The 18577-nt window shown below is 50.0% G+C and overlaps 5 protein-coding genes across 5 annotated transcripts; 3 read left to right on the top strand and 2 right to left on the bottom strand.

The window, feature by feature from the left end:
- Nucleotides 1-391: 391 nt before the first annotated feature.
- Nucleotides 392-1612, bottom strand: PtA15_6A486 (uncharacterized protein; the record flags this gene model as incomplete). The annotated part of the gene is made up of 5 exons (XM_053170196.1): nucleotides 392-466; nucleotides 549-953; nucleotides 1048-1115; nucleotides 1193-1361; nucleotides 1430-1612. 5 exons carry the CDS (start codon nucleotides 1610-1612, stop codon nucleotides 392-394), a joined length of 900 nt encoding a protein of 299 aa, XP_053021412.1.
- A 91-nt stretch (nucleotides 1613-1703) lies between these two features.
- Nucleotides 1704-4139, top strand: PtA15_6A485 (uncharacterized protein; the record flags this gene model as incomplete). The annotated part of the gene is made up of 8 exons (XM_053170195.1): nucleotides 1704-2090; nucleotides 2220-2575; nucleotides 2644-2736; nucleotides 2987-3176; nucleotides 3247-3355; nucleotides 3464-3554; nucleotides 3727-3887; nucleotides 3973-4139. 8 exons carry the CDS (start codon nucleotides 1704-1706, stop codon nucleotides 4137-4139), a joined length of 1554 nt encoding a protein of 517 aa, XP_053021411.1.
- A 37-nt stretch (nucleotides 4140-4176) lies between these two features.
- Nucleotides 4177-6666, top strand: PtA15_6A484 (uncharacterized protein; the record flags this gene model as incomplete). Its single annotated transcript, XM_053170194.1, has 6 exons — nucleotides 4177-4789; nucleotides 4863-4983; nucleotides 5073-5307; nucleotides 5381-5593; nucleotides 5664-6150; nucleotides 6236-6666. 6 exons carry the CDS (start codon nucleotides 4177-4179, stop codon nucleotides 6664-6666), a joined length of 2100 nt encoding a protein of 699 aa, XP_053021410.1.
- A 1027-nt stretch (nucleotides 6667-7693) lies between these two features.
- PtA15_6A483 (uncharacterized protein) lies at nucleotides 7694-10077 on the top strand (the record flags this gene model as incomplete). Its single annotated transcript, XM_053170193.1, has 7 exons — nucleotides 7694-8479; nucleotides 8559-8680; nucleotides 8766-9125; nucleotides 9204-9335; nucleotides 9414-9684; nucleotides 9774-9905; nucleotides 10000-10077. The coding sequence occupies 7 exons, from the start codon at nucleotides 7694-7696 to the stop codon at nucleotides 10075-10077; spliced, it is 1881 nt and encodes a 626-aa protein (XP_053021409.1).
- A 3909-nt stretch (nucleotides 10078-13986) lies between these two features.
- On the bottom strand, nucleotides 13987-15153 carry PtA15_6A482 (uncharacterized protein; the record flags this gene model as incomplete). Its single annotated transcript, XM_053170192.1, has 2 exons — nucleotides 13987-14082; nucleotides 14149-15153. The coding sequence occupies 2 exons, from the start codon at nucleotides 15151-15153 to the stop codon at nucleotides 13987-13989; spliced, it is 1101 nt and encodes a 366-aa protein (XP_053021408.1).
- Between the last annotated feature and the right edge of the window lie 3424 nt (nucleotides 15154-18577).

The raw sequence follows: 18577 nt of genomic DNA, 5'->3' as shown, positions 1-18577 counted from the left end.
GCTTTTCCAGTTCATGTACATATCTCCTTTCCTGTGTACCATTTAGCTTCCATTTCTTTTTCGTTATTTTGTTTCAACCTTTCCTCTTGTCACTCATTTCCGCAGCTCTCTGTACAATAAATTACACTCGTTCCATCCAACTGCCATGTACACACAGCGGCGCATCGGTAGAAGTCCCTCCTTTGGAGGGCTGCTTCTGGTGTCCCGCTCGCATTTAGCGCGCTCATCGGTGTTCAGTTTGAGGTTTTAAATTACATGTATTTTTGCAAACAAACAAACGAAAACGACAAGTATGGAAAGGAGGAGTCTTCGTTTCGCAAGCTCGACATGTCATGATCTGCCTTGAGGCATGTTGCGATTACAGGACCTCCATTTCTCTCTTTCGCTGGATTCATGCTAAGGGGGCTGCATCTTTCTTCAACCTTTCTTCGTAGCCGTAAGCCATATCGTAGTGAAGTTTGTTAAACTGTATATATATATACATATCAGGGAGTGATTAGAAAATGGCGATCATCATCAGGGAGGGTAAAGAGGAAGAGGGAGCTGACGTCATAGTTGTTGATGAAATGCCAGCCGTCCTCCTTGACGTGGTAGAGGTTGAGTGTGTTACCGGAGAACGCGTCGCGGTGGCCGGCGGCATAGATGCTCCGTCGACCGAGCTCGAGGGCGTCGTCGACGGAGAGGTCCCAATGGTAGCCCTGGTCGAGGACGCCATACGCGAAGGTGGATCCGGAGCCGACCGAGAACACGTCGCCCTTGAGCCGGGTCCCGTCCGAGTCGACGTAGTACAGCCCCGGGCCCGAGCCGTCCCAGCCGCAGATCATCGTGCCCATGGAGAGCCCCATGCCCTTGTAGCTGTACACCAGGTTCGAAAGGTACTTGGAGGCCGCGGCCACAGAGATCCGGCTCTTGTTTCGTAGCTCGTGCAAGCGGCATTGGATGCCTAGATAGGTCTTTTGTGATGCCAAAAAAAAAAAAAAAAAAAAAACTCAGTTTCGCAATCCAAATCAGAGAGAGAGAAGCACAAAGAAGTCATCCTTCACTTACTTCCCAGTACTGGCAGTCGGCGGCTCCTCCGGCCATGGTGCCCAGCAGAAAAGGGTTGATCTCGATGACTAACCCCCCGAAAAAAATCCAAGGTTTGTTTTAGGGCTGTGAGCATAGACAGACAGTCTGAGTGGGGGGGATGTACCCTTTTTGACGGTGCCACTAGCGATATAGCTCCCAGCGGTGGCCCTGGAATCGACGGCGACGATGATGCCGTGTTTGAATCGGAAGGCGAGGGTGGTGGTGCCGTGCTTGATCTTGATCTTGGCATCGGCAGAGCGGTCGTCGGTGTGCGCTCGCAGGAAGGACACGGGCTGATGGGCGAGTGCTCGGAGTGTCAGCTGCAGAGAGAGAGAGCGAGATCGGGGGGGATGCGGCTGACGTCTTCCACTCCTGGGAGGTCGAACCTTGGCACCGGCGTCCGTCCGAGGTCGACCGGGTGCTGGTGGAGGGCATAGTCCTTCTGGGCCGCTTCGCATTCTCGCTCGGCCAGCCGGTGTTCGGTGGTCGCGAGCTCCTGGAGGAATCCGCTGAGCGACATGGTGTGGAGGGTGGTGTGCGTCATCCTGGATTCCTGCGCCTGGCCGGGCTGTGTGTTTCCGCGCAGCAGGTGCCCCGCAGCACGGCCGTTTACCGTTTTAACTGTGTGCGAAACCATGTCCGCTAAGGCTCGTGCCCTCCAGCCCCGGCCGCCAGCCACGAACCATCTCGGAACGATGGGCGACTCGCCCAGCAGCCGGACGGCGGCCATCGACCTCAGCCAGACAGACCCCATCCCCCCCGCATTCGCAACCCCCAAGCTGCTCGCACACACATTCGACCACCACCACCACTCCGAACTGTGGCCACACCCGATCTGGGACCTCGAACTCAACACGAACTCGGCCATCTGGAACCAGGCCATCGCCCCCAGCGACCATCTCAGCAGCAACAACCCAAAGTACCCGCCACTCTCCATCCACGAACTCATCCTCGCCAAGCCACACGCGAACGCATTCTTCTGTCCGATCGAATGGAAATGGCTCATCATCGAACTCCTAGACGCCCAGTCCCCACCCCGCCCACTCAGCACACCATGCACCCAGCAACAGCAACACCCACAGCAGCAGAAACAACCACAGCAAGCAGAACGAGAAGAAGAGAAAACAACAACCCCGCACCATTTCTTCCAGCTCCTCAAGTCCGCCGTCCACCAGGTCCAGCACTTCCATCCGATCCCTGCCTCAATCTTCGACCTCCACTCCCCACCCGCCCAGGAGAGCCATCCCTCATCAGCCTCATCGCCCCGCGTCACCACCCACACCTTCGAGTACGACCACTCCTCCAGATGGGACGCTCGCCTCTGTGTCGGCTGTTCGCGCGGCATCTTCCACTCCCCCATCGAGGCCGCCGTCCCCTCCGTCTTCGATCGCAACCATGCTCACGACCTCATCCATCATGCTAAGAAATACAACCATCTGCCCAACCATGTCCACTCCAAAACTAACCCCGAACAACTCGTCTACAAGGCCTGGCATACCGTATTCATGTGCACACCACATCATCAGTATTCTCAGCAAACATAACACTGATCGCGGTTTGCTTTCTGTGATCTAGTGTTGCCCAGAATGCTCTCCTCGAAGGCAAACTTTCGCCCCTTCCTCTCAACGGGAAATCCATCTCAGGAAGGATGCCCTGGGACTCGATCTCGTAATTACTCCTCTTCTTACCCAAGATCAAATTTAAGCGCGAAACGAAAAAAATAATAATAATAATAAAACGCTAACACTCTTAATGCTCTCCGTCCCTCGATCACCATTCCTCGCGTGTAACTCAAGGGCGAAGATATGGGCCAGCCTAGGCGTCACACGGAGAGAAAAAACTAAACTGCAAGTCGTGTTGTTGCTGTTCATTGTCGGATGTAAATCAGCTGATCAGACCGATTGACGGCGGGTGACAGTCGGAATGCGCTCCGGACGTTGGTCGAGGCAAACCCGACCAACGAGCTTTTACGGGCCGTCTCAGACAGCGCCAATAGTGCGGCCGAGCAGAAGGCGAACTTGATGGACCTGAACAAAGCGTATGCGACCTTGGGTGACGTTGTGCCTGAAGTGGACGACGAGATGCTTTGGATGGCCTACACCATCGGAGTCAGTCCTTCCCAGCCAGCCACATCCTCCCAAAGATACACTTAAATTTGTCCGTTTTTGAAAAACTCAGGTTGCCGACCAGCCCGGCCAGAAAGACGTCCTAAGAGAGGCGCTGCAAGTCATTGCCCGGCACCGCAAGAGCCACCTGATCGAGTCCCGGCTAGTCGCCGAGCTCAAGGGTAAGAAGCATCGCAACCACCACCTCCACCCATTTGCTAGCCACTCACGTCATTTATTTATTTTTGGTGGCGTGTGCGTTTCGGTGGAACTTCCTGGGGATTGAGTAGGCGATGGCGCCGAAAGCGCGATGGACATCGTCGCTTATAGCCCGCCTCCTGTGTCCTATGACTTGCCTGCTGGAATCAATAACATCGGAAAGTGAGTCGCTCGTCGTCTGTGCGCCTTTGGAAGTTGGAACGAAGTACTGACTGCAAGCTTCCTTTCACAAACACAAATCACCCTAATACCTGCCATTTGAAGTTAGTCTGTCGGCTCACCACTTTCGACCTGCACAATTAACTAACTTAACCCGTTGCTTGGGGGAGAATAGTTCTTTGCTTCAGTATTTCTTCTCAGTCCGAGAACTTCGAGAAATCTTGCTCAGGTTTCCCGAGTTTGAACAGGATATCGACGAGCATCAGGAGATGAAGGAGAAGAAAAGGGTCGGAGGTCGGATCGTCTCGGCCTCGGAAATTCTACGATCCAAACAATGTATGAGCATTCTTCTACCAACAGATTTCCATCCATAGCTAAAATGCCACGTGGCTCAATTGAACTTGTTCATGAATGAAAAAAGTTGCCTCCCAGTTGCGAGGCTTGTTCCAAGAAATGATCAGTACTCCACTATCGGCGGTGACGCCGGAGAGAGAGCTCGCCTTTCTTGCTCGGATCGTCTCGGCCTCGGAAATTCTACGATCCAAACAATGCATGAGCATTCTCCACCGAACAGATTTCCATCCATAGCTAAAATGCCACGTGGCTCAATTAAACTTGTTCATGAATGAAAAAAGTTGCCTCCCAGTTGCGAGGCTTGTTCCAAGAAATGATCAGTACTCCACTATCGGCGGTGACGCCGGAGAGAGAGCTCGCCTTTCTTGCGCTAGCTCTATCCAAAGACGAGAGTCCGATGAGCGTTGCGGCGACCACGACGACGAATGCGAACCACAACTCTTCAGCGAGTACGGATGCGACGCTTGTAGATGACCAGCCGGTGGTACTTGGCCCGACGTTCAACGCGACGCCCTCTCCGCCTGTGCATGTTGCCTCAGCGGGCTCGTCGACGGTGCTAGGGAAGCGGAAGAGCGAGAGCAGCGGGTCAGATGACGGCCACTCGACCGGCCGCACCCCCATGGAAGTCGACTCCGTCGCCGCTGCCGCTGCAGCCGTGCCCGCCGAAAAGGAGCTCGTCGGCCCCATCCAGGACCTCGCTATGGCCGCCTCATCGCCCCAAGTCCCCGTCGACGAGCCCGAGCCCCCACCGCCGGCCAAGACTGCTATCCCTGTGGTCATCGACCTCACCGATGAGTCCAACCCTCCTCCTCCGCTCCCGCCCCGTCCCAACTGCAGCAACAGAAGCGTGGCGGCTATCGAGAGCGGATCGCACATGATGTTCGGCACGTCCTCTCTCCCTTCTGACTCATCCCATACCAGTTTCGCTCGCTGATCCTCTCTCTCCCTCTCTCGCAGGCCGCCAGAACGACGTCTCGGAGTGCATGGATAACTGTCTCTTCCAGATCCAGGCCGCGCTCGATCAGCAGAAAATACGCGCGAGTGGGGAGTTTGATGGCGATGGAAATCTGGTGAAATCGTTGAGTGACAACATTCTTGATGGACCCTGGGAGAAAGAGTAGAAATAAGAAAACTGATTTTGTACACACAAACAATGAAATCTCGTAGACTGTTTTATGGGAAAACGAGGCAATCGTTGATGTGTGAAAATCCGAAGGGGAAAGTGTCAATCAAGGAGGAACAGTTTGCTTATTTGCTGGTCGATGTGGCCGAGGAAGGCCGGGATCTCTACGACGGATTGGATAAAGTGTTTGATGAGAGTGAGGTCGAGTTGGAGAATGGGAAAGCTTGTCGGCGGGTAGGGTTAGTGGAATTACCGCCGATTCTGCAGATCCAACTTCAGGTGAGCAATTTCACACACAAATTGAGAGAAACAAGAAGATTGAAAGAAAAAGAGTATGTTGGTGGTTGCATAGAGAGTGCAATTTGATCGAAGAACACACACGGTGTTCAAGTCGAACGCCCACCTGAAGTTTGGCCAACGTCTCCGGATGGACCGCTACTTGGAACCCGACCCTGACGACCAAGTCGGCCAGGAGAAACGCGCCAAGACTGCTGGGCTCCGCAAAGAGATCGAATGTCTGCGTGGTCGGTTGGGAGAACTGACGACGAACGTGAGCGGAGATAAGGTGTGTGATTCCCGACAGACTCGGTTGGAGTAGGGCAGTCCAGAGAAGACTGATCATCAAATTTGGACAGCGGACCGCCAGCACGGTCTTGCGGGACTTGCATGGGATCCTGTCCTCGACCGCTGACCCCAGCACGTGTCCGTCTCGAGCAGGCTCGGCACCAGCCACTCGGCTGGAGTTCTTTGAAGGCCTGCTAGGGGCCGAGGAGCTCGAGTATCTGGATGCCGAAGCCACGGCGATCGACGCGGAGATCGCGGGCAATAAGGTGGCTGTCAAGCGGCTCAAGGCCGAGGTTGAGGAGATGTGGAAGGTGGACGAGGAGGAGCTGGACGAGCAGCATCCGGCCGGCCTTCCTCCCCCTCCCCCCGCTGCTGCCCCCATGCTCCTCGACGAGCCTCCAGCCATGAATGCTCCTTCGGCCGGTAACCTTAAGGATAAAGATAAGGGCCTTGAGAAGGACGGGTGCGTCGGTACGGAGGACCACCGGCCAACCAGAGCCTCCTCTTCGTCTTCCCAAACTGCCGAATACATCTTAGTCGGCCTCTTCATGCATCGAGGCCAGTCTCCCGCCTCCCCCTTGACAGTCGTGAAGCAAGCATGCTAACTGTTTTTCGTTCTTCACTCGACGGTGGCCCGAAACAGGGACAGCACAGGGGGGCCATTACTGGGCCATCCAGCGCCAGCTGCCCGACCGGATGGACCGGTGGCTGAAGTACAACGACAGCCAGGTGAGCGAGGTGGACCCGAACGTCGAAGTCTTCACCCACCATGACCAAGACGAGTTAGAAGAAGAAGCCGAGGGAGGAGCGTCCGCTGACCGTCGGCCCCAGACGCCCCCTGGCCCCACCTCCGACCCCCTTCCACGTAATAAACCCGCCCCGCCCGGATCCAAGGCTTCCAATGCTAATCCGTGTTGGCTCACTTACGTCAGACGCAAGGACGTCCATCGCTTCCAGATGCTCAATCGCGCCGCTAACCTTCCGCCGCCCCCTCCGCTCCTCCTGTCCCGGCCCGTCGACGGGGCGTTTTTGCCCTCCTCGTCTTCCTCCTCAGCCGCTCTTCCTCTGCCTTGAGAGCCTCCTTTCTTCTCTTTTTTCGCGCTTTCTCTCCTCCTTCTTGCCCTTTTTTTGGTCCTCGTGGAGAAGGCGAGAACGGGAGTTGCTGTTCCTTTACTTGGTCGTGGTGGGTGGGTGTTGTGTGGTCTTCTCTCCTCCGTGTCTCTCTTGTTGTGTCTTTCTTCCCATGTACACATAAAACCCATCTCTCTCCGTCTTATCATTCCATAAAAGTAAAATTACTCCTATGTAGGCTTCCAGGTCCCTCTTCCCCCAGCGTCTTCGCGGGCATCCTTGGCCCTCTCCTTGTCCCCTAAGCATCTGCAGAGAGAAAAACATCATGAACCGCAGGTCTTAGGGAAGGGACCGGGAAACTTGGAATGATTGGGGGCTGTTTTTTTAACACAAAAAAAACTGCAGAATGAGGTGAATTTTGTATATGTAAAGGTGGAACGGAGTGGCATGGGTGTTGTACATTTTGTCAGCTCGACGCAATCGCTTGTCGAGAGTGCCAGTGAGGTCATACATGCACCCTCCATTCGATGCACCTCCGGACCGGAGTGGAGGATGGTCATCGATCAGAGTGGTCACTGAATAGCTGAATCGGGTGGACGCACTCACTCGACGACCGGTCGGGCGGTGTACACACTCCTTCCGGTTGGCCGTCCGGCCCGGCGGCCATCGAGTTATATCTCCACTCGATGACTGGTCATCGAACGGAGTGGGCATGGACCCAGCTGATCCGATGTGCCAGACTCATCCAGCTCGGACCGGTTGCCGCAGAGGTGGTCCACTCGGACCGGGTTACCCATCGAACTGACTGGCTCGAGTTCTGCCCGGGCAAAAAAAGCTGGGCCCTGGTGACTGATGTGCCAGCAGCTTCTCAACGATCACATCAATTTTCTCTTATACTTCCTTCTCTTTGCGGTGCCGAGACACACCAATCACTTAATACTATTACATTCTTCTTTTTCTTTCCCGTATCTTTAGACACTTAATTCATCTTTCTTGTGCATTAATTTTCGGGATAAGCCGCGATTTCGAGATGGCGGGTCGAAGAATCCCCCCTGCAATCAACACGACCTACGATGTGTCTTTGGATTTAGAATGTCAGGAGCAAAGACGCCTGCTTGATGGTGGCCATATCAGAGCTGCTCCAGGACGGGCAATTTCGCCTCAACCTAAACTCGTGAGGCCCTCGCATACCTCCTTGGACACTGACCTCTCCCCCCTCTTCCAGGGGAGCCCTATAGCCGCAGAAGGGGCAACATTGTTACGCGGAGTGAGTTATTCGGGCGATGCCTTCGAGAGATCTTACGGCGACGTGGTCTTGGATGATTTGAAGCTTGAAGCAGGAGCCGCGAGGGCTCCGATGGCGCAAGGTAAATTTGTTGAGGAAGATGATCAGTGGTCCGATCCCGCCAAAGGACTTGGCCGAGTGACGCTTGTCTGCTTGATTGCCGCCGCCCTCGGCCTCCTCGGCTTGTTAATGTTCATGGGAAAAGCCATCGACACCATCGAAGGTCCCCAACACGCGAACGCCGTCTCGAAGCTTATAGCCAACCATCCGGCAGACTCCCGACTCGCGACTTCCTTCCCATTCTCCCCTTCTTATTATCTCAAGGACTGTCCATGCCAGTCACAAAAAGATGCTCAACTTTCCATCCCGGCTGGTTCTAGCTCAATCGAACTGTCTGCCTCCGATCTCTTCAATCAACAAACTTATTTCCAGGGGCGATTTCTAAACAAAACCGCGTATTCGGAAACTGATCAAGGTGGAAAACAAATCTGCGAGAAAAGTCTAACTTATCTCTTGGATGATGACTTTGGAGTAAGTTCTACCAAAAAATGCGCGGGCTGAATTATCTCATTTAAAAGAATCTGCTAATTTTTTTTCCCTCTTCTTATAGTTTACTTTCCATCTGAATGCCATCTCCCTTGCCGCTGCATTAGCAGAGAAAGATTCACGCGCTTTCTTCATTGTTGACTCGGAATGGGACCGGGGCACCTGGAGTGACCACTTCTTGAAAATGTAGGCAATAATCCGCTCATCTACATGTTTTTCTAGTTCTCATGTGCTCCCCGCAACTGACGTGTCTTCTTCTATGTGAAACAAGGCCAGACCCTGGTTGCGCGCCTCCACCGCCGAGCGAAATGGCAGGCTGTCCACGCTCGACGAGACATTGGATCGTGACCTCGTCGATCCTCTCGGCACATTTTTCGAAAGAATTCATGGAAAGCTTTGGAGATAACGAAGATTTAGACCAAGTGATTCCCGAGCCTGTTCCAGGACTCATACCTTCTTCGAGGAAATCGATTTACCAGATGGCTCGGTCGACCTTCTTCCGTCTTTTCATCCTTTCAGAAGCCAATGACCAACTGATTCGCAAGACAAAGCAAGAGATCATCAAGTCTGCCGTCTGGGGCCCCAGCTCCGATCTCCGTCTCCCGCCCTTTATCTCTGTACACATCCGAAAGTGAGTCTCCAATCATGGTATCCCTTCTTTCTTGTCACAACACAATCCATCTAAATCTTTCCGATTCTCGCTTGCTAGAGGTGACCGACATCCTCACGATCCAGCCCACACGTACGATTACGTGCCGATTAATTACTACATTGATAGCATCAACTCTACTTGGACAAGATTAAGAGATGAGGACCCTGCTCTTCCAGAGAGTCCAAATGTGTACGTATACCAAGATGATCCACGTCCTGTAATCGACAGGAATGACTGAGATATTCATTTGGTTTTCTTGTATACCAGATATCTTGCCTCGGACACGCCTCTAGCCCTTGAGCAGATGCGCGCACTGACGCCTGCAAGCTGGAAATTCTTCCACCTGTCTGAGGCTGGGTCGACCGAGATTAGTCTGATAGCTCATCCACACGAATATTCGCAGCTCCACTTCCATGCCCACATTGTGAGTGAACGCGTTGGATACACCAGGGGCCAGGTCATCGACATGGCTTTTCTCGGAGGCGGATGGCCTAAGCCTGATGGCTCCGTCACACTCTCTTCAACCGATTCCGAAAAGGTTAGCATTTTTCGTCCAATTCTCTCCCAATCTCACACACACTCTCTCTTGATTTCAGATTTAGAAATTGATCTTCTTCTTGAGTATAGCCTTTGGCTACCATTTGCACAGTTTCATCCAACATGTGTCAGTTTGGAGCTTTGCAGTTAGGCTGGGAGGAAGCCTTTGAAAAGTCGAAATGGATCAACCTTGACCTCCCACTTTCCGCCGGATGGATGGGTGTAAGCTTATTCAATCCAACCCCTCCCTTCTCCTTTTTTATCTGTCTTCTTGACAACCTTGACTGATTTTCTTGCGCTTATTAAAAACTTTTAGGTTGAGGTTCCCGCTGCTAACACCGGCGACTCTAATCCAAATGGACACGGTCATGGCAGCGCTCATCATTCCCACTAAAAAAATATCTCTCAACATCTTATAATTATACACGTGAAAAGTTAGATCAGATAGGCTCTTCCCAATTTTTATACAAGACTCATCCCTGGTGGCTGTACTTTTTATTTATATATATCTCGTAACTTTAATTGAAACAGAGTATAAAAAGGGAAAAATAATGGTCAAATTTGACTGCCTCAAACTGTACCTCCTTGAGCCTGCTATCATACCAGGCGGAATAATACAATTAAGAGTTATTTCTGTTGTTTCTTCTCAAGTGATAACTGTAATAAATGTACGTTTTAGGTACCAAGTTAGCCTCCGCTATAGACAAAAAACACAAGCTTTGGTTGAAGAACGGCACAAACCAAGGCTCAGTGGTGAGCTGTCTGTTGACCAGATGAGCTCGTTGCTTTGTTGTCAGAATATTGGCCGGGTCAGTTGGATCCGAGGAAATATTTTTCGGAGCCGGCTGATCCGCAGGAACGTAATGCCAACTGGGTTTTGCACCCGTTGAAACTTTCGAAGGGGGTTGGGGAAGATATGTTGACGGAGACGAAGAAGGTGGTGGATGAGGGATAGTTGTGGAAGCGGAAGGAACAAGAGTGGAAGGGGATATCACTGCCGAATCTTGATCTTGCGAGACAAGAGGCGCTTCAGATGACGTCATTGAGCTATCTGATGACGTCAGTTGATGATTATAAGGTGAAACAAGATGATTGACGTCATTTGAGTCTTGAAGCTCGTCCAAACTTTCTTGTAATTCAGGATAGGCAAGATCTTCCGGGGAGATTCCTGGAAAACATGACTCATCAAAGATGACGTCATGACTGTACTCAACCCGGGAGTCTGTTGTAAGTATTCTCCAGTTAGGAATACCCAGCCTATACCCTAGTAAAACCCCTGCTTTCAAAGTATCACCAAATTTTCCCTTCCTTTGCTCTTTAGGAATGTTAATGAATGCTCGGCAGCCAAACACACAAAGCCGACCTAGGTTAAAAACGTGTCCGAACCACACTTCATGAGGAGATTTCCAGCCGATCTTCTTAGTTGGAGTGATATTCTCGTAGAAAATTGCTGTGCTAACAGCCTCTCCCCAAAGATTTGTCGGAAGATTTGCTTGCTTAAGAAGTGCTCGCGCTTTCTCGCTTGTTGTCTGATTTCCACGCTCAGCAATTGAATTCTGTTGCGGCGTATAAGGTGCCGTGATGTGGTGAATGATGCCTTGATCCTTCAAGTAGGTGTCAAATTCTCCTGAGCAAAACTCGCCCCCACCATCGGTGACCAGATTGATGAGTTTTTGTGAATGAAAAGTAGTTACTTCATTTACATATTCCTTAAATTTTTCAAGTGATTGATTTTTGTGAGTTAAGATAAAAACATGTTTGTACGCTGAGAAGGAGTCTGTAATTTTGAAGTAATAGGATGCTTTTCCAACAGTCGAGGGAGTAATTTTCCCGCTAAGATCCATGTATACATAGTCTAGAATACAGGTTGGTTTTGGGAGACTACCAGAAAATGGTTGTCAATGTGATTTTGATAAACTACATGCTTCACAGTCTATGGTGGAGTAGCTACAGTTAAACATTTTAGCTAGTGCTTCTTGGCTAGGGTGTCCCGCTTGCCTATGAAGCAATCAAGGATCAATGCTTTGTTCGGCTAGAGAATTTGAAGATGTAGACGAACCTTGCACCACGAGCAATGATACAGTCGTGGAACTTGATGGCTGAATAGCAGCCGCTTGACAGACAAAGATGTTGCTTTGAATCTGCGCATCGAAGAGAATGAAGTTCTTCACAGAATCCTTGACAAAGTATTTTGAACCGTCACGACGAATCAAATCGCAGTTGCTGCCGGAGAGTCAAGCAAGACTCAAAAGAGCATGAGTCAAACCGGGTACGCGTAAAGCTTTTACCGTAAAAAGTTTGCCGTTGTCGCTTTTGATTTTGATTAAACCGCGACCTTTGACCGGCAAAGATTGACCACTAGCTACATTGACCGTTGAATCGAAGCTTTCATATTCAGAAAAATATTGACAATCGGAAAACATATGATCTGAGCAACAGCTGTCGAGAAAGATCAATGCGTTGTTTTGAACGACTGCCAATGCTTGCGGATCCGATACACAAACATAAACACCACTAATGTCTTTGGAGGTTACAGCGTTAGCTTTCTTTGCTTTTGCCAAGAGTTGATGCTTTTTGTAAGCTTCTGGCGCCTTGTTGGGATAAAGCTTATAGCAATTCGCTTTTGAGTGTTGAGCATTCTCATTGTGACACCCGTCCTGACAGTTGATGGATACGGTTTTTAAAGCAGCTTCAGATTTAATGGTAACTGAATCCGAGTCAGTAGAAGTGTTGACGTTACTCAAACTTAAAGATTTAGAGTTGAGATATTGTTTAACTGTGTCAATATTGATCGGACTCTTATTTAAGAGAAGATCTTTAGTACTCTCGAGCTTGGGAGGAAGAAGATTGACGAGGTACTCCGCTAGAAGATGTTCATCAAGAGTACGTTTTTCCAATTTGACAATTTGAATGCCAACCAAACAAATATGAGAAAGCCCCAAATCTATATTGGTAAGCAATTTTTCCAAAGATGAGGTATACCTGATCTTAAGGAAATCTTGATAAACCACTGATTGATTCTGAGCAGATGCCAATTGAAAATGTGCAATCAACGCTTTCCAAATCAGATGAGGTTCCTTTTTGTTTTCTTCGGTGATAAACTTAGCGTAGTTTTCTACTCCTAAGTTTTGTCCTAGAATACCAGCCGCGACTCCCTTTTGAAGTTTAAGAGTAGACTTGGCGATAGGATCCCTCTTGGTGGTGACCAAGTCAGATAATAAGTGATCATCAACACCCTTCTCCAAGCAAAACAAGAACATGACGTTACGCCAGTCATCAAACGTAGTTCTTGTGAGAAGAGGAAGGCAATGAATTGCTTTATCGGTCATTGCGTATACGAAGAAAGAGTTTGATGAGGTTGCAGATTTAAGCACCCACTGGGCTCATAACCTAATAAACTCAGACTTTTAGAAGGTAGCGATATAAGTATCTACACTTGATACGACTTGAGCACCGACGACACACTAACCTGATTGTAGCGATGAGTGTTAGTGTTGTAGTTGTTGAGAACTATGAGTTGATTGAGGAAAAGAGCCGATACATAATTGGAGCGGACATTTAAAGGATAAACTAGGTTTTGGAACAACTGCGGCAAAACTGGTAAGAGTAACAAAGCGTAAAAATGGAAAGGACCCCGGACGACTACTGTAAGTTCAATAAACTGCCAGTAGAAAATTGGAAAGGGTCCATTTCGCGGGCTCACGGCTGGGCGAACATATCAATCCCCACCAATGTGGTCCCGAGCCTCCGGGGCCGGGACTCGTATACTGACGTGAATGGTTATAAGCCCTTGTCATTTGACTGGTTGCCTTTTTTAATTTTAATAGCGAAATCAACCGTTCGCCGTTCACTTGTTGATTGACTCAGAAATCTATTCCTTCTGGCCGGCTAAAATTTTTAACTTTGGCGGATAGTCAGAACTTCCTTGCTGCTGGAAACTGGTTGGTGCTCAGTGGTTACCAAAAGCAGTTGAAACTATCCTGTTGCATGCAATTAGAACTTTTATGATAGGAACTCTCGTGACTGGGAGCTTTGGTAGATGTAGGACCACCATTCATTTTGGATCTGATAAAAAAACTTTGTGTTGTGGGGTGGGGGGGGGGGGGGAGTCTCAGGTAGCTGGCGCAGCCTGTGCTCGCCCTTGTAGCTCAGGAATGGGACGGGCAAATTATTTTTGAAAGAAGCAGGCATATTTATCATATATTTCAAGGAATAAAGTGCAATTTACATTAAGTTAAAAGGCATATATTAAATGTGCTGTTCTCAGGATCTGCACCTGAGGTGACACCGGGTCACGAAATACTTACTGTGGGTCAGGCACGGGTGCCGTGGGGACAAGGATAGGGGCCCTACAAGTTGGGCAAGTAAAGGGGTGGGGAAGGAGGGCTTGCAGCCAGTCCTACAGGGAGGGAGGTTGTAAGTCAGCCGCGGATGGCGAAAGAAGAGCAAAAGAAGACGGCCTTACATGAATGCATGCCCGGTGGAAATGGTGCGATGGATGGCATGGTAGCAGCACAACAACATCCCCTTCGATGTAATCCTCGAAGCACACTGGGCACTGCGGGGAGCTATTGACGGGGGCATCTGATACTACTGCCTCCCGATCTGTGTTGACCAAGTTGTCGAGGAGTGTGACTACCGATTGTCTTGCCGATGCAACCTGGGCAGGGATGCGGAGCAGACGCGCGGTGTCCGCGTCTATCTCTGCGAACCACTCAGTGAGAAGTTCTTGAGTTTCTGCCGGTAATCTAGCGGCGTTCTGGCGAATCTCCGCCAGATTGTTCCTGATCGCACTAATCTCGTCGGCGGTCATGCTGGTGAGATTTGGGTTTTCATCCAGCTCCTCAAGGACCCGATGGGTGTCGTTTGCGAGATCTCTGAGCACAATTTGATGCTCAGGGGAGAGAGTCTGCATAACATCTTGCCAGGCGTCTAAGAGGTGATCTTCAGAAGGTTCGCGGAACTCAGGCAGTGCTTCAAGTTGGCGGATCAAGGCAAAGGCCTCGTTGGGAGGTGCAAGATTCGTGCCAAGATCTTGGAGTCGGGCGACTCGATCGTTGTCGAAGTCAAGTACAATGAGTCCGTCTTGCAGACGGTCAAAAAGGGCGGCGGTGTGACCATCAAATCCGGCAGGCAGTTCCGTCCAAACTCCTGCCTCCTCATGCTCAGCAAGAGGAGGTGGAGCGTCCGCTGGTGTGGTCTCTTCGAACGACTGCGCGGTTGGTGGGAGCCCCATGGGAGGGGATAGCAAGGGGGCAGTAGGTTCTTCATCAGGACGGTTGCCGCCAGGGCTTTGTCCGGTTTGCTCATCAGCAGGTTGTGAGTTGGGGTTAGAGTTTGGGTCCATGATATTGAGGATCGTGACTAGGGTTTGTGCTGAAGGGCTGGTAGAAGAGCAAGAGATTTTGAGAGGGACGTTGGATGGAACAGTTGACTGACGTGGGGATGATGCAGTTGAAGAGTGGGCCATGGGGGGACAACGCAACTTCTTATATAGCCTCCAGTACACGCCGAAGCTGAGCCCTCGCTGCGCCGTCAAGTGTGTCTAGTGCTGGCATGGGCGCATTTTCCAACTCGCGTTGAGGCGAGTGCTTATCCCCCACCGGAATGAATTCATAAGCCACTTTCTAACAGCGTTATAACGCTTTTCAAAAAATATCGTTGCTTTTGGACATTCTTCTTGTGATACGATTGCTTTCAAGGAATTAAAGCATTCAATCTCTTGATTTTTTGCACCGGTGTGAAGTCTCCCACTCCCGGTTATGGAAACCCCTATGTTCGCCGCCTAAGGTCATAACCTTAGGCCTCTCCTTCTCGTATATTCTTCGGACTGCTCTCAGTCCTGGTGCCTCATCATAATCGCTTCTAACCATTATTCATATATGCCGCTATCGGCCCCCCACAGATATATCTAGCCTTTCGCGGCACTCTTGTAGATGCTCCGTACTTTGTTTCTCTTATCCTTGTATATTAGCTGATCTCACCGAGCCGGACTTCTCCAAGTCCGGCCCCATATATGTATAACTTATTGTTGTGACGAGCCCATCAGATGGACTCGTCCCTCCCTCTTTGTCTCATCTCTCTCTGATTCACTTCGAGCACTACTCTATCCCTCCGGTCTATAAATAGACCTCCTCATCCCTGCAATGAATCCTCAACTTAGTTCGCTCGTATCTTTCTCGCACTTGAAACCGTCGAGTAATCACAGAAATATTTCTGTGAGTCAAATCCTCTCTTATCTTATCTTCCGCTCCTCGAAAGACCCTAGTAGATCAGAGAACCCAATACTCACAAACCCGTATAAATATTTTAGAAACTATTAATCCACCTAACCAAACCACCCCGTCTTAAAACTCAACTCCTTACTCTCTCCTACCGGCGTCGCGAACCGGTAAGTTTCTCTAAACCCCCTACTCCTTTCCCAATAGCTATCCGAGGCCGTCTTAACATTAGAAAGAAACATATATATATACAATCATAAAATAATATACTTATAATTGTTATTTCTGCCGCTACTAGAACCGACAGCAACCGAACCAAGCTTACCGTAATACAACCGTCACTCCGAAAAAAATGGACGCACAAATGATCAATGTACAAGTACATGCGGCTCAGATCGCCGCCCGCGAAGAAGTCATAAACAACCAACAACAACAGATCCAGCGTTTACTCGACCACCATAACCGTCATGCCGATCGAGATCACGATTCGCGACCCGAACCCGTCTCAGTCCGCTTACCCGACTTCGACGGCAAAGGCGATGTGGACGTCTGGATCAAGAAGATCGAGCACATGCTCACAGGTCGCGGCCAACCCCAAGAAAAATGGGCCTCCATGGTCGTTGGACATCTCAAAGATAGCGCCGAAGCGTTTTGGTTTAATCTGGCTAGCGAAATAGACAAGAACTCGATATCATGGGAAACCCTTACTCGTAAGTTAAGGGAACAATTCAATTATGCTCATAGACAATATGACGCCCGTGTAGAGCTACAATCTCTCAAGTATACTTCGGCTGAAGACTACATAAATCGCTTCAAAAGATTGTCTATGAAACTCCCCGCCAGCACTATGACTGACGATGATAAGAGGTTCCTCTTTACCTACAACCTTCCAGGACATCTTCGCGTCAAGGTGCTCGGTGACAAATGCGAAACTCTGGACGACCAATGCCAGTCCTTACGAGAACACGAGAGGTTGGCCAAGAGTAACTATTACCAAGGATCCTCCACTGGATATACAGCTAACAGGAACTTTACTCCTCATCATAATCGCCGACCATCCAACAACAGTTTCTCGTTCCCTCGTCGCTCTTCTGTGGCTCCAGTAACCCCGATGGACCTGGATGTAGTAGATGTAAGCAAAGCACGCTGCTACAACTGTAATAAAATAGGACACTTATCCAAAGATTGTCCATCTCCTCGAAAAATGAAGTTTAATAACTCAAAATCATCAGACCGCAACCGCCCAAAGCCGTCACTCAACCTAATCGATCTGGACCCGATCGCCGAAGCTAAGACCTCTAATTCCGATAGTCTCTTCTTCTTAGAACCGGCTACTCCAGCCAGTCGGCCCTCCGATTCTTGGACAAGGATCAACGAAGACCTCCAAAAGATTGCTGATAACATGTCCAAGAAGTTCGACGAAAGCATAGCAAATATGAATCGCCTGCTATGGAACGATGTGGAGCGAGAAATGGAATCGCATGCCACCTGTCGAAGGATCGAGGAATTGTCCAACCTGAACCCCAGAGCTCTTAACTTCATCCCTGGCGCGCGCCACCACGGCATCATGAGGGAATTAGAACTCAATTATATGGTGGACCCAGCACCTCTTCCCTTGACAGAAGCCAATAAAAGGAAGCATACAGATTCCGTGGAGCTGACCCGCAAACGACTTAGGCCAGCAGTCGTTGAGCCCACCGACTGGCTCCTCACTAATAGCAACACCAAGACTTACGACTTTGAATTAGACTCAGATTCAGACTTGTCATCGATAATATGGATGGGGGATAGCCCACCAGAGCTCGAACTAAACGCGTTGTCTAGCCACGAGCTATCACTCCCGCGTTACGAACTCGGTATAGGCGATATCGTTTGTGACACCATCATCGACTCGGGGGCGGGATCCATTTATCTCAATATTAACATCGCCCGAGAACTGCACAAACGTAAGCAGATCGACGTGGTACGAGTCCCTTCTTGAAATGTCAAATTGGCGACCGGCCAAATCGAACCGGTCTCGCTTAAAGCCAAGTTCATATTAAAAATCGACAATCACAAGATGCCGATCGAAGCGTTCTTAATCAACTTACCAGAGATGGATCTAATCTTGGGATTGTCATGGTTAATCCAGACCCGGGCTGTACCAGATTATGACGATATGTCATACAGCTTCATAGATCAACAAAACAAAGCTATCTACGTTCGTCCATACAACACCAACTTCCCAAAGGCCTCCATCAACAGTATATTGCCTATCATACCTTGCCCTGCGCCGACACCATCACGCAACTTCGACAATGAATATCTTGAAATCGCGCATTGAACCGCACCAAATTCCTTCCGCGAAGTTGTAGGGATGCCTAAAGAACGGGAATTCGACCATGACATTGACACCGGCACGGCATCCGCAGTCAAGGCGCATGGCAGACCTTACTCACCTCCAGAACACCTGCTGATCGAACAGTTTGTCAAAGATGGCTTAAAGGATGGAATCATTCGTCCAAGTAAGTCGCCATGGTCTGCACCCATCATTCTAGTCAAGAAGCCAGACGGCTCATCCCGAGTGTGCGTAGACTATAGGAAGCTGAACGCACTGACCGTGGAAAATTCCTTTCCGTTACCCCGGATAGACGATGCCTATCAATTCTTACAAGGTATGAAGATCTTCAGTTC

Source organism: Puccinia triticina, chromosome 6A, assembly GCF_026914185.1.
Source record: "Puccinia triticina chromosome 6A, complete sequence".
NCBI classification, from domain to species: Eukaryota; Fungi; Basidiomycota; class Pucciniomycetes; order Pucciniales; family Pucciniaceae; genus Puccinia; species Puccinia triticina.
Note: the sequence above shows the minus strand (reverse complement) of the source record. Positions and strands in the feature narration are given on the sequence as shown.